This window comes from Dipodomys spectabilis, unplaced genomic scaffold, assembly GCF_019054845.1.
Source record: "Dipodomys spectabilis isolate Male_0828 unplaced genomic scaffold, ASM1905484v1 ptg000297l, whole genome shotgun sequence".
In the NCBI taxonomy this organism is placed as follows: Eukaryota; Metazoa; Chordata; class Mammalia; order Rodentia; family Heteromyidae; genus Dipodomys; species Dipodomys spectabilis.
The window spans coordinates 1,703,258-1,723,664 of record NW_024870974.1 but is presented as its reverse complement, the minus strand read 5'-3'; the positions used below and the strand labels follow the sequence as shown (position 1 = coordinate 1,723,664).

Below are 20,407 nucleotides of genomic sequence, written 5' to 3'. Positions count from 1 at the left end.
GCAGTTAGTGGGAGCTATTAGTATCCTAGGGCTGACAAAATCCAGTCATTAACACACTGATGAGTCTCTGGTGTCCTATTAAAAGGAGTGTCAAACTTGGTGCTAAAGTCAGTCTCATGGACTGAATTAGATGCATACATTTATTCATCTATTGCTAAATGCAAAATAATTTATTGACCTCTTGGTAAGCTAGTATGACATGGTCTGTGTCTTAAGGACTTAATATCTAGGCAATAAGATAGAAACTCACATTAGTAGGATGTGAGGTAGGCCGTGGTTAAATAATGTAACTAACATTACCTAATATAGACACAGAGTAGGGGGATGGCTTTCTAGGTCTCGTAGAGGTAGTATTTGAACAAGGCCAGGAAAGATGGGTAGCATTGTCAGAGGGTTGTGCTAGCAGAAAGACAGTACAGACATATTCAGGGAGTAGTGAGCTGTCCTGACTCTGGAGTGAATGGTGCCGAGAATGGTGCCCGACTGAGAACCTGGGAGGAAGAGGCAGCAAGAGTAGAATGCGATCATGGTTTGGGAGGGACTTGAACAAAGTAAAACAATGGAATTCAACAAAGGATTCCATGTAGGGGGAGAAGGAAGGCCCTAGAGGGTTTATTTTGGTTGGTTTGTTGTTTTGAGAAAGTTTCCTTATGTCTATGTGAGCACTTATTTCCCAAGCTGGCCTTGAATTCATGATCCTTCTGCCTGAGCCTCCTGAAAGCTGGGATTACACATGTGTACCACCATGCCCAGCAGTTTCTAAATTTTCATGTTGAGTGAATGAATGATGCCAGCCAACTTTTATCTCCAACTGTCAGTACCACAGACTGTGAACTACTATTTTATCTTCCAATACCAACAATAATGACCCCTCTCCCTGTGTAGTCATTGTAAATGTTGTTCTCTGTGAGGTATCTTTTTCAGTTACTATGTCACCGAAATGGGAAAAAAACACAACTTCCAAAGTAAAAAGGATGATGGATGATATCCCATGAATGACTAGTTGTAAAATTATTAAAATATTAAATTAAATTATGTACAAAATTTGTTTTAAGGTGTATTTGTTTGTATAGCAGTGCACTCATCATTTATAAATAAGTATATTCACATATCCTAAGAACGAGCACATAGTCAAAAGTGTCCAGCAGTAACCTAGTATCTTCCAAATGTGTACCCTATATCCTTAGCTGCTGCTACATCAGAATGGATGAGTTCATTTTCTTTCTGACCCTCCTCCTTAATATAATGATGCCTCTCTTTTCCCTCTGTGCAGGAGTACCATGAATCCTAAAATAGTCACTAGAAAAGCAAGAAACAACCTCCCAGGCTAGGCCTTAACAACAACCATATCAGGTCTTTAGCTTCACCTCAGGTTTTTGTTTTTTTTTTTTGGTCTCCTTGCCTTTTCTTTTATCCTGTACACAAAAGGAAAAAGATGATCAATGATGGCCAAAGAAAGAAAAACTCCATCACTCTTTTTCCACCCCATGCCTAACTTTAAAAAGTTTTTCTCTTACTATGTAGTACCAGGGTGGTCCTAAGATCCTCTGATCCTCTGGTCCTAAGATCTGGTCCCTGATCCTCCTGCCTCAGCCTGTCACATAGCATTCACTTCCCTCTGCCCCCACTTTTCTTTAAAAAAGAAATTATTATAAAGTCCCCTTCTGTGGATAACAAGGTATGTGACTCTGGGTAAGAGGCTTTACCTTTCTGATTGTTTTTCCTTTTATAAAATGTGGAAATAAACAATGATCTCACAGAGTTACTGTGAAGATCAAATGCAAAAAATACAAATAGACTTTGAGACCCTATATAAATGTTATATATAAATATGTTATATGTATAATTGTGGTACATTGCATATAGTACCAATTTTTCTACCCTATTATTCCAGTCCTCTGCAGCCTCTTTCTGGGTCAAGTTATATTTTGACTTTAATTCTGGCACTGGCCTTATTTCTTGCTCTAATGGGAAGTCATCCAGTGTGACTCACGAGAACCCAGGAAAGTACTTGTGCCACTGGGTTTCTCTACCACAGCAATGAAAACTTGGCCAGGAGGGCAAAAATATGAAGAGAAGACCATCCTAGCTCAGTCCACTGTACATCAGCTATCTGGTCCACAGCCAGTCTACAAACATATACTAAATAAGGTTTAATACCAATGAGATTTTAGGGTAGTTTTATTACTATGATATTAACCAATCAGTACAACGCTAATTTTCACGGAAAACAGTAAAGGACAAAAATGGGCGGAAAGCTTCAAATAGAGTACAATTAAAAAACATATATAACCACACAAACCCTTTCTTCCTGGAGGAGCTACTTGGATCCTAAGCATGAACAACCAAGTAGAAACTTTCCCATTGGAGTATTAGGTCCTTTTAGCCTTAGTTCTTCAGCATGGTCAGCACTTCCCATCTACCTTGCTTCATACATGGAAGCAGACTTGTGTCTGTTATAGAAAGCCTTGCCTCAACTTCTAAACCCACAAGCATTCTGCTTAGCTTTAAAAAAAATGGAGGAAGAGAATTTCTCTATTAATATCTAATGTATTAGGTAATTCCAATTTTCATAAGAAAGTTGATGATCTTTTATTGTTTTGGTTGCTTATGTGTTATTTTCCAAACAAGCACCCCAACCCCACCCCAGGATCAGAATGGTGCTGGGAATTATGGGAAGATGGTGATGTGGTCAAGCAGATGTGGGCTCGCAGATGTTGATCTCTAGTTTCTTGAAAACACCAGGAAATATTGTCTTGGAATCAACTCTATTAATAATTTTTTGCTTCAGAGATTACAAAAAGATCATTAGTATACTTTCTTGGGCTTGTATTTTGACATAATAAATGTGGGATGCCTGAATTTTAAACTTGCAGTTGATTTTTAAAAATAAGAAACAGGAACAATGTTCTAATAGATTAAAATGATTTCTGTAAAAGTTATATTTTCACCAAGTGTTGAGGTGTGTGCCTGTACTTAACACTCAAGGAGCTAAGACAGGAATGTAATGAGTTCAAGGCCAGCTTGGGATACACAGTGAGATCCTGTCTTAGGGGGAGGGGTGGGGCAGGTGGATGGGCTCCATGGTTCATGCCTGTAATGATACTACAGCTACTTAGGAGAATTACAGGTCTGAGAATCTGAGAATCACAGTTCAAAGCCAGCTTAGGCAAGAAGGTGATGGAAAGTGACTTAACCTAAAGCACCTTGACAGCTGTATCTTAGAACTGTCCTCACTGCAGACTCTGCTGAACCTTCTCCATTCCCCTTACCCCAGTGGTCTTGGAAAAGGACCTGAGACCAAGGCCATATCTGATGCTGACACCCCTGATGAACATAGCGGCTGTTGAAACCTTAAAACTCCTCAGTCAAAATAAGATTGCTCTCCTGCCCTGCCTCCATCTCACCCTGCTTCCATTGCCCCCTTCACCTGTTCTGTCTATTGAAAGAGACCCTGGTTGTAAGGAGAGTGTGCCATTTACCCTTCAGGCTGAAGGACACTTGGTTGCCCTTCCCAGGTTTCACTCTTGAATAAAGCCTCTTAAGTCTGTTGAGTTTGCTTTCTATCCTTTCTTTATTCTGATACCCTCGTGACTCAGTTTCCTTACAGAAAGTCTATGAGAACCTTATCTCCAATTAACCACCAAAAAGCTGGAAGTGGAGCTGTGATTCAAGTGGTAGAGTGCTACTCTTGAGCACAAAAGTTCAGAGACAATGCCCAGGCTCTGAAGTCAAGCCCCAGGACCAGCACAAAAAAAGAAAAATAAATATAGACACATATACATACATAATTGCATACTTATTTTTATGTATCACAACTAAAATGTTCTTGCAGGTTATGTATCAAATAGTTAACAGTATGTATCCAATATTTAACAGTGGTATTTGAGTAATAGGATAGTTTTCTTTTCTATCTCAAAGAAACCTATTGACTCTTCAGTAAATGCTCCTGGCAAAATTGGTTAAACACCTGTAGAAAACTAAAATTAGATCCTTATATATCACCCTACACCAGAATCAACTCTAAGTGGATCAAAGACTTTGAAGTAAAAGCAACACCCTGAAAACATTACAGGAAGGAATAAGAGAAACTACTGGGCTCCTTGGCACAGGCTGACATTTTCTTAATAAAGACCCAGAAACACAACAGATCGAAGAAAGGCTGGACAAGTGGGATTGCATGAAACTGCAGAGCTTCTGCATGGCAAAGGACATAGCTAGCAAGATCAATAGAAAGCCCATGAATTGGGAGAAGATCTTCACTAGTCATAAACAGACAAGGGCCTCATATTTCAAATATACTTAGAACTCAAAAATTAAATTCTCTAAAAATAAATACTCAAAGAAACAACTGCCACATTAATAAGTGGGCTAAATTTTAGAGAGAGATTTCTCTGGAGAAGAAATAAGAATGGCCAATAGACACATGAAGAAATGCTCAACTTCTCTGGCCATAAAAGAAATGCAAATCAAAACAACACTGAGATTCTACCTCACACCAGTTAGAATGGCTAAAATCAAGAAAGCTAATAGCAACAGATGCTGGAAGGGATGTGGCCAAAAAGGAATGCTACTGCATTGTTGGTGGGAGTGTAAACATGTTCAACCACTCTGGAAAGCAATATGGAAGTTCCTCAAAAGACTATACATAGAGCTCCTCTATGACCCAGCAATCCCACTTCTGGGATTTACCCAAATGATCACAAACAAGGCCATACTAAAGCTACCAGCATAACTATGTTTATTGCAGCATTATTCACCATAGCTAAGATATGGAACCAACCCAGATGCCCTTCAGTAAATGAATGGATCAAGAAAATGTGATATATAGAGATATATAGATATATAGATGCACATGTGATGGAATTCTGTGTTTCCATCAGAAAGAATGACACTGTCCCATTTGTTAGGAAATGGAAAGACTTGGACAAAATAATATTAAGTGAAGTAAGCCAGACCCAAAGAAATATAGGTCTCATGTTTTCTCTCATTTTCAAATAATTAGTATACATCTAGGATAATTTTATCAGAAGAGCAGAAAAGATCAAAAGCTATGCACATATGATCAAGCTATGTACATATGATCATATAAGATGATGCTAAGCAAAATGAACCCAAGATATGGACATGAGGGTTTTTTTGTTTTTAATGTACTATGTGATTTTTTTGTTTCTTTTGTATGTTCTTCCTCCTGTGGTATATCCCCTGTTGTCACTGTATTGATTTTGGTACCCTGCATCTTATATATACATTTATCTAATTTGGGGAGAGGAAGGGGAATAACAAAACGCTGAAACAAGGACACAGGATGACCCATTGCAACAATGATAATCACAAGACACTATGCTGGAAATGAACTTTACAACTTCGTGAGGCGGGGTGGGGTGGTGGTAGAAGAGGAGTGGGGAGGTGGGGAAGGGAAGGTATAGCAGGAGAAAAACAAAGGAGAGGGTAACAATGCTAGACAAGAAATGTACTCATTACCTTACTCATGTAACTGTAACCCCTCTGTACAGCATCTTTACAATAAAATAAGTTTTATAAAAAAAGAAATTGTTTCAAGGCAAAGTAAGGGAGAGTATGTGGGTGAACATCAGGTACATTGTACACATGTATGAAAATCTCACAATGACTTCCCTTGTACAATTACATATGCTAATAAAATGTCAGAAAGGAATATTGCCTCTGAAACTATTGTAGAGTACTCCTTAATTATTATTGATCACTTACAATGTTTGTAATGCTGAGGACACAGTAATAAATTACAAGGACAAGTAAAAATAAAGTAGGCTGGTGTTTGTAGTGATGAGCAAAAAACTAGAAGGACAAATCAAACAATAAAATAGGTTATGGTGCATGTTTGGCTTAACAGTATTCTAGTTATGATGGGTTTATTAGGGCATAATACCATTGTAAGTACATTGTGAAATTCCTTTATTATTTCCCCAATGATATATTTATCTTATCTTTCAATACCTGTACTAGAAGGTTACTGAATAAAGATATTAGACTTATTATTTTCTTAGCACAGGACCTTATTTATATAGAAGGAGTGTGGTAAATGTTTGTTGACTTAATGTGGCAATAAATGAAATGCTTGTATTAATAAAATTCCTGTTCAGTTTAATGTCTATGCATATACACAAGCATATAAAAACTTTTAATTTTTAATGAAATTATTAACATACTTATTACTACGTAGCATTCTTATTAATGGAAATGTGATATTTATCTAAGTCACATCTCTTAAGAAATTTGTCATATTTTTATAATTTTTAAAATGTTTACTTAATATAATCTGCATAAAGATTGAACTACTTACCACACAAAGATTTAAGTGGAAGCCCAAAAATAACAAAACAATATGAATGAGCTTCATGTTGGAGGTGTTCAGGTAAGGTGTCTCTGTTGAAGACTCTTGTCCATCCCAGATGGGCTTTTGAAATTTAATTTTTAACCTCTGAAAAAATATTTAAAAAAGAAAAAGCCTCCCAAAGTGCTTTGTACTTTTGAACTCTTAAATCGACTAAAACCGAGTTTTACTGGAACTGAAACCAAATGAGCTTTCCCAATAACAAGCAGACGGAGGTAACCAATAGGAACTGTGGACTCCAGGAAAGATCACTGCCCTAGTCTTTAGTCACATCTCAGCCTTTTTTTCCATACAAGACAAATTACCCCGAAAGAGACATGAGTACAGGCACATCAATTTGAAAACATTCTAACATGAAAAACTAAAAAAAAAAAAAAATCTAATTTTTTGCCATGCACTGTTTGTGCTTTGATTATATATGATCTTAGTACAGAAAATATTTTAAAACAATTTTTAATCTCACCAGTATAAACTTCTTTAGGCCAGAGAAACATAAGGCACAAGACCTTAGTTACCTGGGTCATTTTGACCTAGCATTGCAGGTTTCTGAAGACTACCTGATACCACAAAGAAAAAACTTAACTCACTAAAAAGCCTTTTCCTTCCTATCACAATTTGTACCTGGATGAGTAAGTGATCAATCACCAATCAATGTCCTATATTGTTCTTGCCAACCAATACAGTTGTAACAAATTAGCTGTAACTTTCTTCTTCTTTTTAAAAATTTCTATTAAAAAAAACCCTAGTTGTCATGTAAGGGAGCATCGATTATTCTCTCCTGCTAATCATCCTCATTTTGGCTGGAATAAACTGTGGTATTCTCATAATTGGTGTGGCTCAATTTACCTTTTAGGCCAACAATACTCTTTATTAACATTTGTATTTTATAAACACAACTTTATAGTCTAATGTGGTGATTTTTTTCTTTTTCCTTCCTTCCTTCCTTCCTTCCTTCCTTCCTTCCTTCCTTCCTTCCTTCCTTCCTTCCTTCCTTCCTTCCTTCCTTCCTTCCTTCCTCTCTCCCCCTTCCTTCTTTTCTTTCTCCTTCCTTCCTTTCTTTTTCTTTCTTCCTTTCCTTCCTTTCCTTTCCTTTCCTTTCTGTCCTGAGGCTTGAACTCTGGATCTGGGTACTGTCCCTGAGCTTTTGTGCCCAGGTTAGTGTTTTCACTTGAGAGCACAGCTTCACTTCCAGCTTTTTATGGTTAACTGGAGATAAGAATCTCAGACCTTCCTGACCAGGCTGACAGAATGGAGATTTTCAGATCTCAGCCTCTGGAATAGCTAGGATTACAGGCTGTGATCCACAACAACCAGCTAAATGTGGTGGTGATTTCTGATGAACTAGAACAAGGAAGAGAATCGTGATAAAGAATTCTGACTTATGGGCTGGGAAGGTGGCTCAGTGGTAGAGCACTTGCCTTGCATACCTGAGGCCCTGGGTTCGATTCCTCAGCACCACATAAGCAGAAAAAAAAAGCCGCAAGTGGCGCTGTGGCTCAAGTGGTAGAGCGCTAGCCTTGAGCTGAAGAGCTGAGGGACAGCGCCCAGGCCCAGAGTTAAGGCCCACGACTGGACCCCCACCCCCACCCCCAAAAAAGAATTCTGACTTATAAATGAAGAAATGGCTTTGGGAAAACTGGAAAGGCACTTAATTATGAGTCACAATAAAGAAACAGAAAACTTGGTGACTTGGAAGCCCAGAATAAAGAAATTGGCTTTAACTTTTTAACATGACCTTTAATAAAAAGGCATAGAAGTAAATTATTTAGATTTTTTTTGGGGGGGGGTTGGTTATGGCACCTGAACTCTGGGCCTGGGTACTGTCCCTGAGCTCTTCAGCTCAAGGCTAGTGCTCTACCACTTGAGCCACAGCACCACTTGTTTTCTTTTTGCTTATGTGGTACTGAGGAATTGAACCCAGGGCCTCATGCATGCAAGGCAAGCACTCTACTACTGAGCCAACTTTATCTTTTTAACCAGTAACCCTCACTCACCGCTGGTGAAAACCTCATGTACTAGCATGTACAATTACAGATCATAAATTCAAGGACATGATGTAATATGGAAACTGAAAGGTTTCATTTTCAAAGTTTGATAAACTGGTAAGATTGAAGACACATCACAAGATAGTAAAGCAGTAGAAACCCCAAGTTCTTATCCAAGTTGATGAATCATCAGACTTGAATAACAGCAGCATTTGTAATATTTGAAAATCAGGGCAAAATTCAAGAAATATTTTCTGCTATAAAATGCTGTCCCAAGCCAGGCACAGGTGGCTCACGCCTGTAATACTAGCTACTCAGGAGGCTGAGATCTGAGGATCACAGTTCAAAGCCAGCCTGGGCAGGAAAGTCCGTGAGACTCTTAGCTCCAGTAAACCACTCAGAAAACCAGAAGTGGCACTGTGGCTCAAGTGGTAAAGCACTATGAGCTGAAGAACTGAGGGACAGTGCTCCGGCCCAGAGTTCAAGCCCCACGACTGATAAAAAATAAATAAAATAAAATACTGTCCCCAAAAGCAAAGGTGAAGATATATTTAGTGTTATCTTCATTTTGAAAATAAAAGGCGTATCTTGGAAGAAGTATGTCCCTATCTGTATGGATATTGCCCATCAATGATCAACTCCCTGTTAGGTTTCACCTTTTGTTGAAAAAAGAAAATGAAAAGGAAAGGAAAGAAAGTAAAATAAAAGCAAGGTATTTACAGCACATGCTTTATTTCCACAGAAATGCTGATGTCAGGACCTGGTACTGAAATGAAAAAAGTTCTGGATGAATGAATGGGGTGTATAAAGTACATTTGTAGTCCCAGCATTTAGTAGGCTAAGGTGGGAAGATCATGAGCTCGAAACCAGTTTGGGTCACATATCTGGACCCTGTTTCAGAAAAAAACAAATAACAAAACCCAAAGCAACATAAAACTTCTGGATGATGCCAACTTCCATGTGGCTTTGACCAAATCACTCACATAAACAACTTAAGGGGAGAATTATTTATTCTGGTTCCAGGTTTCAGAGGTGTTGGTCGATCATGGTGGGGAGAATGTGGCACAGAGCACAACAGCTCACATCACAGTGGCCTGGAAGCAAAGAAAGGTGAGATGAGGTATAACCTTCAAAATCAAGCTCCCAGGGACCCCTTCCTTTGGCTAGGTCCCATATCCCAAGGTTTCCACCACCTCTCAAAATACTGCTACCAGTGGGGGAGCCAGCATGTAACACATGAACCTGTGGGGTCATTTCATATTCAACATATAATACTTGTCAAATCTCATGGTTTAGGAGATTATTTGTTCTAAAAGAAGGCAGTTGATGACATACCATAAAGAAAACCGTGCAGGGCTGGGCAAGGTGGTTCAGGCCTATAATCACAGCTCATTGGGATGATCATGGTCCAACGCTAGCCTAAGACCCTATCTAAAAAGGACTGGTTATGTGGCTCAAGTGGTTGAGTACCTGACTAGTTAAGTGCAAGGCTCTGAATTCAAACTCTCAGTACCATCAAAAAACAAGGCCCCTGTAGCACATGACTTAGACTTCCTGCAGGTGAGCAGTGTCAGGTTTCCAGGCTTGGCTGCAAGCTCCTTTAGAAAAGAATCCTCCTGTTCTAGTCAAGCTTTCAAAGAATGGCATTTTGATTCCAATTTGCTGAAAAACCCTGAGACAGAACTACCCAGCTAAATATTCCAGAATCCTTGCCTTACAGAAACTATATAAGGCAGTGTTTGTTCTTTTGGTCACCAGGTGTCAGGGTAATTTATTACCTGGTAAGAGAAATACAGGCTTTAGTTCTTAAAGCATGTTTGATTTGTAAGATGAATTATAGGAGTAATTCCCAGAAAACAGTAGGTCCAGACTTTGTAAAATGCTTTAAAGCTAAGGGATGGTTGTAGAAACAGCCTACTTGACAGATATTGTTTTATCACATGAACTAGTCAAACAAGTACTTTCAAGGACCTAGAGAAAATATTTGCACTCAGCAATATTTCTGGGTTTAAGTGGAAATTGAATATTTGGAAAAAGTCATATTGCAAAAAATATTTGTTTTAAAATGTTTCCACTTCTGCTTGCAGTTGAGAATGAGGAAGTCTTAAGTCTTCCAGAAAACTATTTGGGAGAATTAGAGAACAAATTAAATCGTATTTTTGTTCACCTTGACACATGTGTATAAATTAATGAGGGCCCCTTCCCTGACTCTTCTCAGCCTGAACACCTGTGAGAGAAGGTGAACTTTGTGTAAGCAGAAAGTAAACATACTGGTTGCCCTTTTACAAGTTCTGTATTTCTGTGAAAGAAAAGCATTCTGTCCTTCACAGAAGAGAAACAGCCAGGTACCAGTGTCTCCACCTATAATCCTAGTTGCTTAGGAGGCTGAGGTCTGAGGATCATGATTCAATACCAGCCAGGGCAGCAATGTCTGTGAGACTCCATCTCCATCCAATGAACCAGCAAAAAGTTGGGCTGGAGGCATGGCTCAAATGGTCAAGCACCAGCCATGAGTGAAAAAGCCAAGCTCACTAGCAGCCCTGAGTTCAAGTCCCAGCATTGACAAAAAATAAATAATTTGCCAAATTCCATGTATATGTGGAGCTGTTAGGTGCTCCTTCAGGAAGCTTAGATTTTACATGATTTAAAGGAATTCCCAGTATTTCCATAAAAAAATTTACAAAGGTCTTTCAAACCCCTTGTGAAGTGGGTATCAATGTCAAAGAAGTGGAAGTAGACTATATCAAATATAAAGGCAAGGTCCTAGAGGAATTGAGTATAAAAGACGCCAACCATATTTAATAAATGGAGGTCACTACTTTTATTATGAAAGAGGTTTTAGTGAAGGTGAATGGGAAGAGTTGTCATATATCAAAGGTTCAAGGCCAGGCCGGGAAGCTTCTAGAACAGGCTGGCCCACAGAACTACCAAGGCTCAAAACATTATTTGAGGGGCTGGGAAGGTGGCTCGGTGGTAGAGCACTTGCTTTACGTGCATGAGGTCCTGGGTTCGATTGCTCAGCACCACCTAAACAGAAAAGGCCGGAAGTGGCACTGTGGCTCAAGTGGTAGAGCGCTAACGTTGCGCTGAAGAGCTGATGGACAGCGCCCAGGCCCAGAGTTCAAGCCCCATGACTGACAAAAAAAAAAAAAAAAAGTTATTTGATGAGCGAATAAACTGGTACAAAACATTCGATGACAGTTTGGTTTTCTACCAGGTTAACAGTTTCCTTAAACGCGTGCACATACTCGGCTTTTGTTGCTTTAACCCATAAAAGCATGAGGCCGCGATAGGAGGATCGTGGTTCGAAGTCTCTGAGATCCCTATCTCCAATTCACCACCAAGAAGTCGGGAGTGGAGCTGTGGCTCGAGTGACGGAGCGCTCGGCCTGAACAAAAGTATTCAGGGACAGCCTTGAATTCAAACCCAAGGCTGGCACTAAAACGAAATAAAACCAGCGAAACCACGGCCGCAGGGCAGCGCAGGGCAGCACGCAAAAGGACATCATTAAAAAAAAGACAATCAGGAGGAGACAGGGCGGAGACCGGGCCGCAGAGGCGCCTCCCCGGGCGGGCCGGACCCACCTGTGGGCCGAGCGCAGCTCCGACCGCCCCGGCTGCGCCCGCGCCGTGGCAGCGCGCAAGAGCGGAGCGAAGAGGCAAGGCTGGGGGGACCGTGTGGCCGGCTGGGCAGCAAGGGGGTCCCCCGGCCGCAGGCCCCCGAACCCAGCCCGATACCAACACCAGCCCCGGCTCCGCCTCCGGCAACAGCCATCTCCACCCGGCGCCGACGCCGCGGCACTTCCGGGAGCGACTCGGCGCGAAGGGACGCGGACCTTTGACGTCACTTCCGCCGCCCTCAGGAGGGAAGTGGTCTTCGCTCTCGTAGCGACGGGAGTTAGCTGTCGCTGCCTTTCCCGGTGTTATACGGGCTCTGTCTGGCATTTAGGACCGCCGGTCTTCCGGGGGGGGGGGCGGGGCAGGCTTTGTTTAATTTCATTTCGTTTTGGAACTAGTTCTTTGAGTTTCTGGTCGTGTTTTTTTTTTTTTTAAACTACCGGTACGGTGGCCGAGGAGGTCCCGGCGGGCCGGAAGTGCGCGGCGGGTGGGTGTGCGCTCTGAGCCCGAGTCCGGGCTGCACGTGGCGCCGGTGAGTGCTCGCGGGAGCCGCGGCGTGGAGGGTGCTGGGGGGGGGGGGGGGGAAGGGGATGGAGTACGTAGCTGTCTGCCGCGGGGAGAGGTACGGACGCGGGGCGGCGGGGCTGGCGCGGAGCCGGTCGGCGCCCGCCCTGGGCCCGGGGCAGGTCGCCCGCTTCCCGTGGGCTTTGGCATGGAGGTGGCGCGGTGACAGCGTTGCGATTGGTGTTGGGAGATCACAGTCACCGGCAGGAGCGGACTGTTCCGTTTTGCGTTGCAGGAGCGATGTCTTTCCGAGGAGGCGGTCGTGGAGGCTTTAATCGGGGCGGCGGAGGTGGCGGCTTCCACCGGGGCGGCGGTAGCAACAACCACTTCCGAGGTGGAGGCGGCGGCGGCAGTTTCAGAGGCGGCGGCGGCGGCCGAGGAGGATTCGGCCGGGGTGGCGGCCGCGGAGGCTTTAACAAAGGCCAAGATCAAGGACCCCCGGATCACGTAGTCCGTACGTCGGCTTCCAGGCTTAGCCTAGGGGTCTGTGCTATTGGCGAGTTTGCTGTTTACTAGCCAGTGGGTGTTGGGGGCTGAAGGTTGGATCCTGTAAGCTCTCCCATGGTGGTGGCAGTTTGGTCGGGGAAACAAGTCTGTGTGGACTGTGCTGTAAACTGACTTGCAGTTCTTACTCCAGAGTACGTGGAGGTAGTGAAGAAAGCTGAAGGATACCGAAAATGCAATGATGTAGGTGGAACTTGAGCTTAGGAGGAAAGGATGAAATTAGGCAATATCGCATGCTGCATTAGAGGTTGTGTTAGAAGGGGCTGCTCTTTTTAACAGATGAGTAAGTGATCACATAATGGTACAGTTTAAGTACAAACTAGTTTTTCAGACTTCACAGTCTGTGCTTCAGTTACTAAGAAGTAAGTTGTGAGAAATAAAAATTGCTCAGGAAGTAACCTACAGGAGAGAAAAGAAAAGTAAGAAACAGACCTCATTAAAGGAAGTCGTAGAAAGAAAGACATCTTGGGTAGTAGCAACCTTTTTTTTTTGGTTTGTTGTGGGGCTTGAACTCTGGGCCTGGGCGCTGTCCCTCAGCTCTTCAGCTCAAGACTAGTGCTCTACCACTTGAGCCACAGCGCCGCTTCCGGTTTTCTGGTGGTTTATTGGAGATAGTCTCACCGACTTTCTTGCTCGGGCTGGCTTTGAACCGTGATCCTCAGATCTCAGGCTCCTGAGTAGCTAGGATTACAGGTGTGAGCCACCGGCGCCCAGCTAGTAGCAACTTTTTCTAAAGGGGAAAGAAGAAGACTGGGCATGTGACTCAAGTGGTAGTGTTCCTGCCCACTAAGTGCCAGGTCCCGAGTTCAAATCCCAGTACTACCATAAATAAATACAAAAAAGGAAGGGGAGGGCAGGGACAGTATTTAAGAGTGTGTGGGTCTGTATGATCGTGGTTTGAAGGAAGCAATAGCTCAAATCAAAGGTCTCACCCTACAAACTGTTGTAACAATCTGTATAGGAGACATTGAGAGCATGATTTAATATGTTGGCACCCCCCCCCCCCCAAAAAAAAAGAAAAGGATTAGGTGAAAGATTTCAAGGGAAAGAAAATAAGGAGAACTTAGTTAATAGTGGGATAAAAGCTTGGCTGGTAGGGATTAGGGAGTTACTTTTGTGATGTTTTAGTTGGGAGTAATTGAAACGAAGGTACTTATTTTGGAGTTGTAGACCTTTCTAACTAAGAATCATTGACAAAGCGTGGGAAAAATAGACAAGAGCAAAGAATGAGTCCCGTTTAGGAGTTGAAGAAAGGAGAATGAAGTATGGTGTTCAATGAAATCGTAGTAGCTATAATAAGTAACTGTCATAGGTTGAATGGTCTTAGTCTGCCACACACTGTTCAAAGGACTCGACATTCATTTACTTCGTCAGGTGTACATGTGACTGACAATGTTATTAGTCCCATATTTAAAAGAATGCTGTAGCTAATGTGTTGTTAGTAATTGCTCATCTACTTTAGAGGAGAACAGATAGGATGAAATTCCAAGTGGAAGATGGAATCTTAAGGAGAGGTCAATATTACTTGAAAAAATGTTTTATATTTTTAATATTTTCTTCCCATTTCAGTATTAGGAGAATTCCTGCATCCCTGTGAAGATGACATAGTTTGTAAATGTACCACAGAAGAAAATAAGGTTCCTTATTTCAATGCCCCTGTTTATTTAGAAAACAAAGAACAAATTGGAAAGGTGGATGAAATATTTGGACAACTTAGAGATTTTGTATCCTTACTAATTGCGTGATCTAGTACATTGAGAATCTACTATTTTCTTAAGATTAAATACAAATTAAATTTATTGCCTAAAATAACAATGCTACAGAATTAGATAATGAAAAGAATCAGGAGGAGAGATTGTATTCATCCATGTATGGAAATGACAAACCCTAGAGAGATTATTTTTCAAAAGTTATATAAACTCCCACTTGGGAAAGTAGGACACAGGGATTTTTTTTTTGGGTGCTTTGGATGTGACGGTGCCACTATAATAGTATGGTAGAATTGGAAGTTTCTTTTGTATTTTAAAGAAAGTTTTCTTTCCTCTTGGAAATTCATTTCTTTCCTATGTGTCTATACATTCTCATTTTGTTTTTTAAATTATACATGAATTCAGAAGACTTAATATCTTTCATCTTAAATTTGTTCCTTAATAAAACTAACAGTATTTTTCAGTTAAATTATCAGAAAACATGAAGGCAGGTTCCTTTAAAAAACTACAGAAGGTGAGTTAAGCTTATAAAATTTGGATCCTTGTTTTGATTTTTTTATTACTGGTACTGGAGTTTGAATTCAGGTCCTTGTGGTTGCTCTGCTGGCACTTTACCATTGGAGTTGTGGCTTTTTACCACTGTTTTTTTGCTGTTGTTTGAAAGTGGAGACTAGCAAACTTCACTGCTTTGTCTGGTTTTATAACATCGTCCTCCAGCTTGCAGCCTTCTGAGTCACTAGGATTACAGGTGCAAGCCACGGAATGCCTTACGAGAGATAGTGCTACTCGGGTCACTTTATACTCCCCTGGTGTATCACTGCTGAAGCTCTTACACTGATGTGTTCTGTACTTTAAAACATTGACATTAATCTTTAAGAGCAATTGATAGAGCTTTCCTTACTCATATTAGCAACGTTTGACTATGCTTTTTAATTTATTTAAAATTCCTGTCAAAGCCTATAGAAGCTAAACCTTCTGAGCAGAATGTTGAATTATAAATCATATTTGGGACCGTCAGCTCAGTGGTAGAACACTTGCTTAGTGTGTATAAGGCACCAGTTTGCTCTGTTTTCCTCTCTGCGCCACAAAACCCCGTATTTGGAGGAGGTAGATATTAAAGGATTACACAAGTACTGCAGTGACATGATGCGTGCTGTGGAGAATACAAGCTACTGTGAGAACCTTCCCAGTGGGACCATGTTAGTTTATAGTAGGCTTCCTTAAGGAAGTGATCTTAAAGCTGAGACCTGAAAGTCAACTAGGAAAGTCTTCTCATTCTTTTTTTTTTTTTGTCGGTCATAGGGCTCGAACTCCAGGCCCAACTCCAGGCCTAGGTGCTGTCCCTGAGCTCTTCAGCTCAAGGCAAAACACTCTACCACTTGAGCCACAGTGCCACTTCTGGCTTTTTCTGTCTATGTAGTGCTGAGGAATCGAACCCAGGACCTCATGCATGTGAGGCAAGCACTCTACCACTGAGCCACTTTCCCAGCCCCAACTAGGAAAGTCTTTTAGCATATTACAGTTAGTGGTGAGGAAGGAAGAGCTTTTATAGTCAATGTCCTTTTACATTGATTCTATTACTAGAAATGTGACCTAGCTGCTCTGAAATAGGGCTCAAGATTCAGTTTTAAAAAGCAAAAGCTCCTGAATAATTTTGATGCAGTTGGACAAGCACTTGGGAACCCACTCAGCTCTTCACAGGAAAGGTGTGTTCTGATTACAGAAAACTGGGCAAAATCTCTGAGACAGTGAACAACTTAAAAAGGCAGCAGTATGCTGGGTACTGGTGGCTCATGTCTTTAATCCTAGTTACTCAGGAGGCTGAGATCTGATGATTGCTGTTCAAAGTTAGCCCAGGCAGGAAAGTTTGTGAGACTCTTATCTCCAATTAACCATCAGAAAACTGGGAAGTGGGACTGTGGCTCCAAGTGGTAGAGCGCTAGCAAGAGTTTAAGGACTGTACCCAGGCCCTGAGTTCAAGCCCCAACAACAAAAAGTAAAATCTGTAATAGAAGGGAGTATCTGTAGAGGGAGCACTCAACTGTGGCACAGTGCTAGAAGGGACTCACTGGATTTACCAACAACATAGAGGTTAAAGACTTTAAGCGGTAGTGGCCAATGGAGTGGTGGCCCATTTCTGACTATAGAGTCAGAAGTGAAATGGAAGGCATTTCTGTTGTGAAAACTTTAACAAGATGTGCCTGGGGCTGAAGAGTCTACAGATAAATAGTGTTGAGAATAGATCACCTGGTAACCAGATAAAGTGCTCCTTAGAGCTACTTGAGTTGATTTGCATCCCAGACTTTTCTCACACTACTATTTACTTGAGGATATGTTATTTAGTGTTTTTTTTCTTTTAAGTCATGTCTAATGAATTGGGCATGTATTCCATTTCCAATTCATTGCTGTGTTTAAGTTCAGCCCTGCCTGATCCAGTCTGGATTATTAGTGTGAAGACCAGTGCTGATAATAACATCGTTTTGCTAACCTTACACAAAACATACAGTGATGGGTATTTTGCTCTATACATTTTATAGGTAAGAAAACCAGGTAGTATAAAATAAGTCCTTGCGCATAGCTACACACACTAAGTGGTATGGGTGGCTTTAAACACAGGCAGTTTTGATTGTATTCTGCTATTCCCAAGTAAGTCATCGCCTAATTGCTTCTGTTAAACTTTCAGTTTTACATAGACCCATACAAGCTCTTGCCACTGCAGAGGTTTTTACCTCGGCCTCCAGGTGAAAAAGGACCTCCGAGAGGCGGTGGCAGGGGAGGTAGAGGAGGAGGAAGAGGTGGAGGAGGCAGAGGTGGAGGAGGCAGAGGCGGTGGTAGAGGTGGTAAGTTTTGGGGGGAAATTTTCTAATGAGATTTCATAGACACATTTAATTCATATCATATAATTCCACTTGTAGGCAAACTCAATATTTATTTCAGTAAACCTTTCAAATATTGGCAGATTGTATATATTGCTTTTTTAACACCTTTAAAAATCTTAAGTGTACTTTGAGGTATTTTAATTTGAGGGGATGTCTTAGGGATTCTAATAAATTAATCATTTATTGCTTCATGAGAGAGATGCAGTCTGGAGATGAACTATCAGGCAATTTCATTGTTGTGTAACTGTCATAAAGGGAAATTGTACAAATCTACATGGTGTGGGTTATTCACTCAGCGTGGGCTCTTGATGCAGTTGAGAGACAGTAAATATGAGATCTTTGTTATACCATGTGGCATACTGTTTTACAGCGAACTTTTTATAAAGCAAAAGGAATACACTATAATACCAATACAACATAGAGGAAACACAGGCCAGTAGCTCTGGGTATTGTCCCAGAGCTTTGGTGCTCAAGGCTAGCACTCTACTACTTGAGCCACAACTCCATTTCCCGGAGGATGATTAATTTGAGTCTCACAGACTTTTCTGCCCAGGCTGGCTTTGAACCTCAGTCCTCAGGTTTCAGCTTCCTGAACAGCTAGCCTTACAGGTATGAGCCACTGGTGCATTTTGTCTTTTTTTTTTTTTTTTTTTAGCATTTTGTACACAAATGTTTATTTCTCAATTAAACATTCCCTTTAAACACAAGGAATGAATTCTAAATCTTCATAAAGATGAACTAAAAATGAAATCCCTCCAGTATAGCGTGTGTAATCACTGAGTTCTTGGTCACTACTGTTTACTGTTTTAACATCAAAAACAAAGACAGGTTATTTAAAAATAATGCTACTGGATTTCTAGTTCTTCCTCTATGACCAGCTCTATACTGATCTGCAATGTTTAAAAGTTTACATCACCAAATTGAAGCAAGTTTAAGGTGTGAAACAGCTGTGTATTAGACACAAAATAAACAAAGTTACAAGATATAGTCAAGTTCATAACGAATATAGGTGTTCTTATCATCATTGTAGATTCTTGGGTAATGTGCTGTGATTGTGTCCCGTGAACCAATGTAGCTGGAGTTGTAAATTTTCCAATACACATCTCTGACTTTCCGAGCTGGATGAAACAGACCCTGTAGACAATACTGTAACATTCTACATGGTCCAATAGCAACTCTCAGACCCTCCAGGGCTCCCATAACTGTCTGGATTACATGGGGAGATGTCTCAAACACATTGGGCCATACGTAGTCCAACAAGTGATTCAGAGAATCTTCACAACCAAAACCATAAACCCCAAGTGACATGTGTTGTACCACTGCACTTGCTGTTTGCATTTTATCTTTTTTTTTTTTTTTTTGGATCCGGTCGTGGGCCTGACCTCTGGGCCTGGGCGCTGTCCCTCAGCTCTTCAGCTCAAGGCTAGTGCTCTACCACTTGAGCCACATGCCACTTCCAGCTTTTTATTTTTTCTGCTTATGTGGTGCTGAGGAATCGAACTCAGGGCTCATGCATGCAAGGCAAGCACTCTACCACTGAGCCACCTTCCCAGCCCTGCATTTTATCTTTTAAAAAATGTTTAAAACTAGACAAGAGAGTGTACATTCTTTATGACTATAACAATCTATTGAATTTACTGGAATATGGAAGGCCATAGATACTTAGTATTTTATTTTCTGTTCTAGGTGGTTTTAGAGGTGGGAGAGGAGGTGGAGGCTTCAGAGGAGGAAGAGGGGGTGGTGGCTTCTGAGGTGAGTATGAGAATATATGAAGTAACTGGATATATTTACTGAAAGAAACTGTCAGTTTCTCTATAGGTCTTTATTTTCTTCTCTTAGCACTGATATAGCACATGGATGTTTTTGCTTAACTAATGTCTTTGTTAATCACTCTTCTTTGCATTTCCCTTTTAATTTTTCACCACCTTCAACTTACATTGCTATTAGTTTAAAAAATAAATATGTAATAGTATTACAGTTAAACTTAGTAAGGTTTTTTTATTGGATATTATAGAAACTACTATTGATTTTAAGTGTGATACTGACAGTGATAGTTCTGTTTATTAAATATTCCTTAACACTTTGATTTTTCTTTTGACTAGGGAGAGGACATTAGATGTAATCAGACTTGGCCAGTTGAGTTCTGTGATGACGGAGCGACCTGCTTCTACTGTGGATAAGGAACTTGTGTCTTGAGCCATTTGGAGATAGCAGTCTTTGACAGTGGGACTCAGTGCAACATCATATAAAGTCAGATGTATCGGAACCATCGATTAAAAGAGCAGGAGCAAGTCTTAACAGTGTGATACAATGCCTAGCACCCCGTGGGTGCTCAATAAATGGACAGGAATTTTCATTTGAACCATATTTTGAATTTTTAAAATAAACATTTTATTCCTTTTAAATTCTTTAGAGTGTGTTTATTTAAACAAACTAACTTTTGGACATTTGAAGGAATTTAAGCTTAAATCCAGGAGATTACAGAAAGGGAATGTTTATGTACTTAGAATATTCCATGTAACAGGCTAGTAGAGCAATACTTTTGAGATTATAAGTTAGCACCTCTATCACATATTTACCTTTTTAATTGAGAGAAGACTAGTTCACTTATGTGCATTAGTATATAGAATAAAGCTGTTTTCTAAAGGCAGTTAATAGATTATAGGGCAAGAGGCATGGCTCAAATGTAGTGTTGCTTAGCAAGCATAAGCCCTGTGCTCAAGTTCCATACCTTCAACTGAAATATTTTTGTGTGGTTATTAATAATGATGATGAC

At 40.8% G+C, this 20,407-nt stretch overlaps 2 protein-coding genes across 5 annotated transcripts in view; one reads left to right on the top strand and one right to left on the bottom strand.

The window, feature by feature from the left end:
- Cfi (complement factor I) overlaps positions 1-6,513 on the bottom strand; it is a 32,347-nt gene extending 25,834 nt beyond the window's left edge. For both annotated transcript variants that reach the window (XM_042701697.1, XM_042701698.1), the window contains exon 1: positions 6,323-6,513. In XM_042701697.1, the coding sequence (XP_042557631.1) occupies positions 6,323-6,379 (57 nt within the window). In that variant the 5' untranslated portion in view covers positions 6,380-6,513. The remainder of the gene's footprint in view (positions 1-6,322) is intronic.
- Positions 6,514-12,268: 5,755 nt separating this feature from the next.
- Positions 12,269-20,036, top strand: Gar1 (GAR1 ribonucleoprotein). Of its 3 annotated transcripts, none has more exons than XM_042701871.1 (7): positions 12,269-12,507; positions 12,771-12,993; positions 14,613-14,767; positions 15,207-15,266; positions 17,436-17,592; positions 19,318-19,383; positions 19,734-20,036. In XM_042701871.1, the coding sequence occupies exons 2-6, from the start codon at positions 12,780-12,782 to the stop codon at positions 19,380-19,382; spliced, it is 651 nt and encodes a 216-aa protein (XP_042557805.1). In that variant the 5' UTR covers positions 12,269-12,507; positions 12,771-12,779; the 3' UTR covers position 19,383; positions 19,734-20,036. The 3 variants fall into 3 exon arrangements, with proteins under 3 accessions (XP_042557805.1, XP_042557804.1, XP_042557806.1); XM_042701870.1 differs by having other exon boundaries at positions 12,270-12,507; positions 12,775-12,993; XM_042701872.1 differs by lacking the exon at positions 12,269-12,507 and adding an exon at positions 12,576-12,597 and having other exon boundaries at positions 12,775-12,993.
- Positions 20,037-20,407: the final 371 nt, after the last annotated feature.

Coding starts and splice junctions, on each gene's coding strand:
- Gar1 (XM_042701871.1), top strand. CDS start 12,780: ATGTCTTTCCGAGGAGGCGGTCGTGGAGGCTTTAATCGGGGCGGCGGA. Junction 15,267..17,435: donor CCTTTAAAAAACTACAGAAG/GTGAGTTAAGCT, acceptor TTAAACTTTCAG/TTTTACATAGACCCATACAA. Junction 17,593..19,317: donor CAGAGGCGGTGGTAGAGGTG/GTAAGTTTTGGG, acceptor TTTCTGTTCTAG/GTGGTTTTAGAGGTGGGAGA.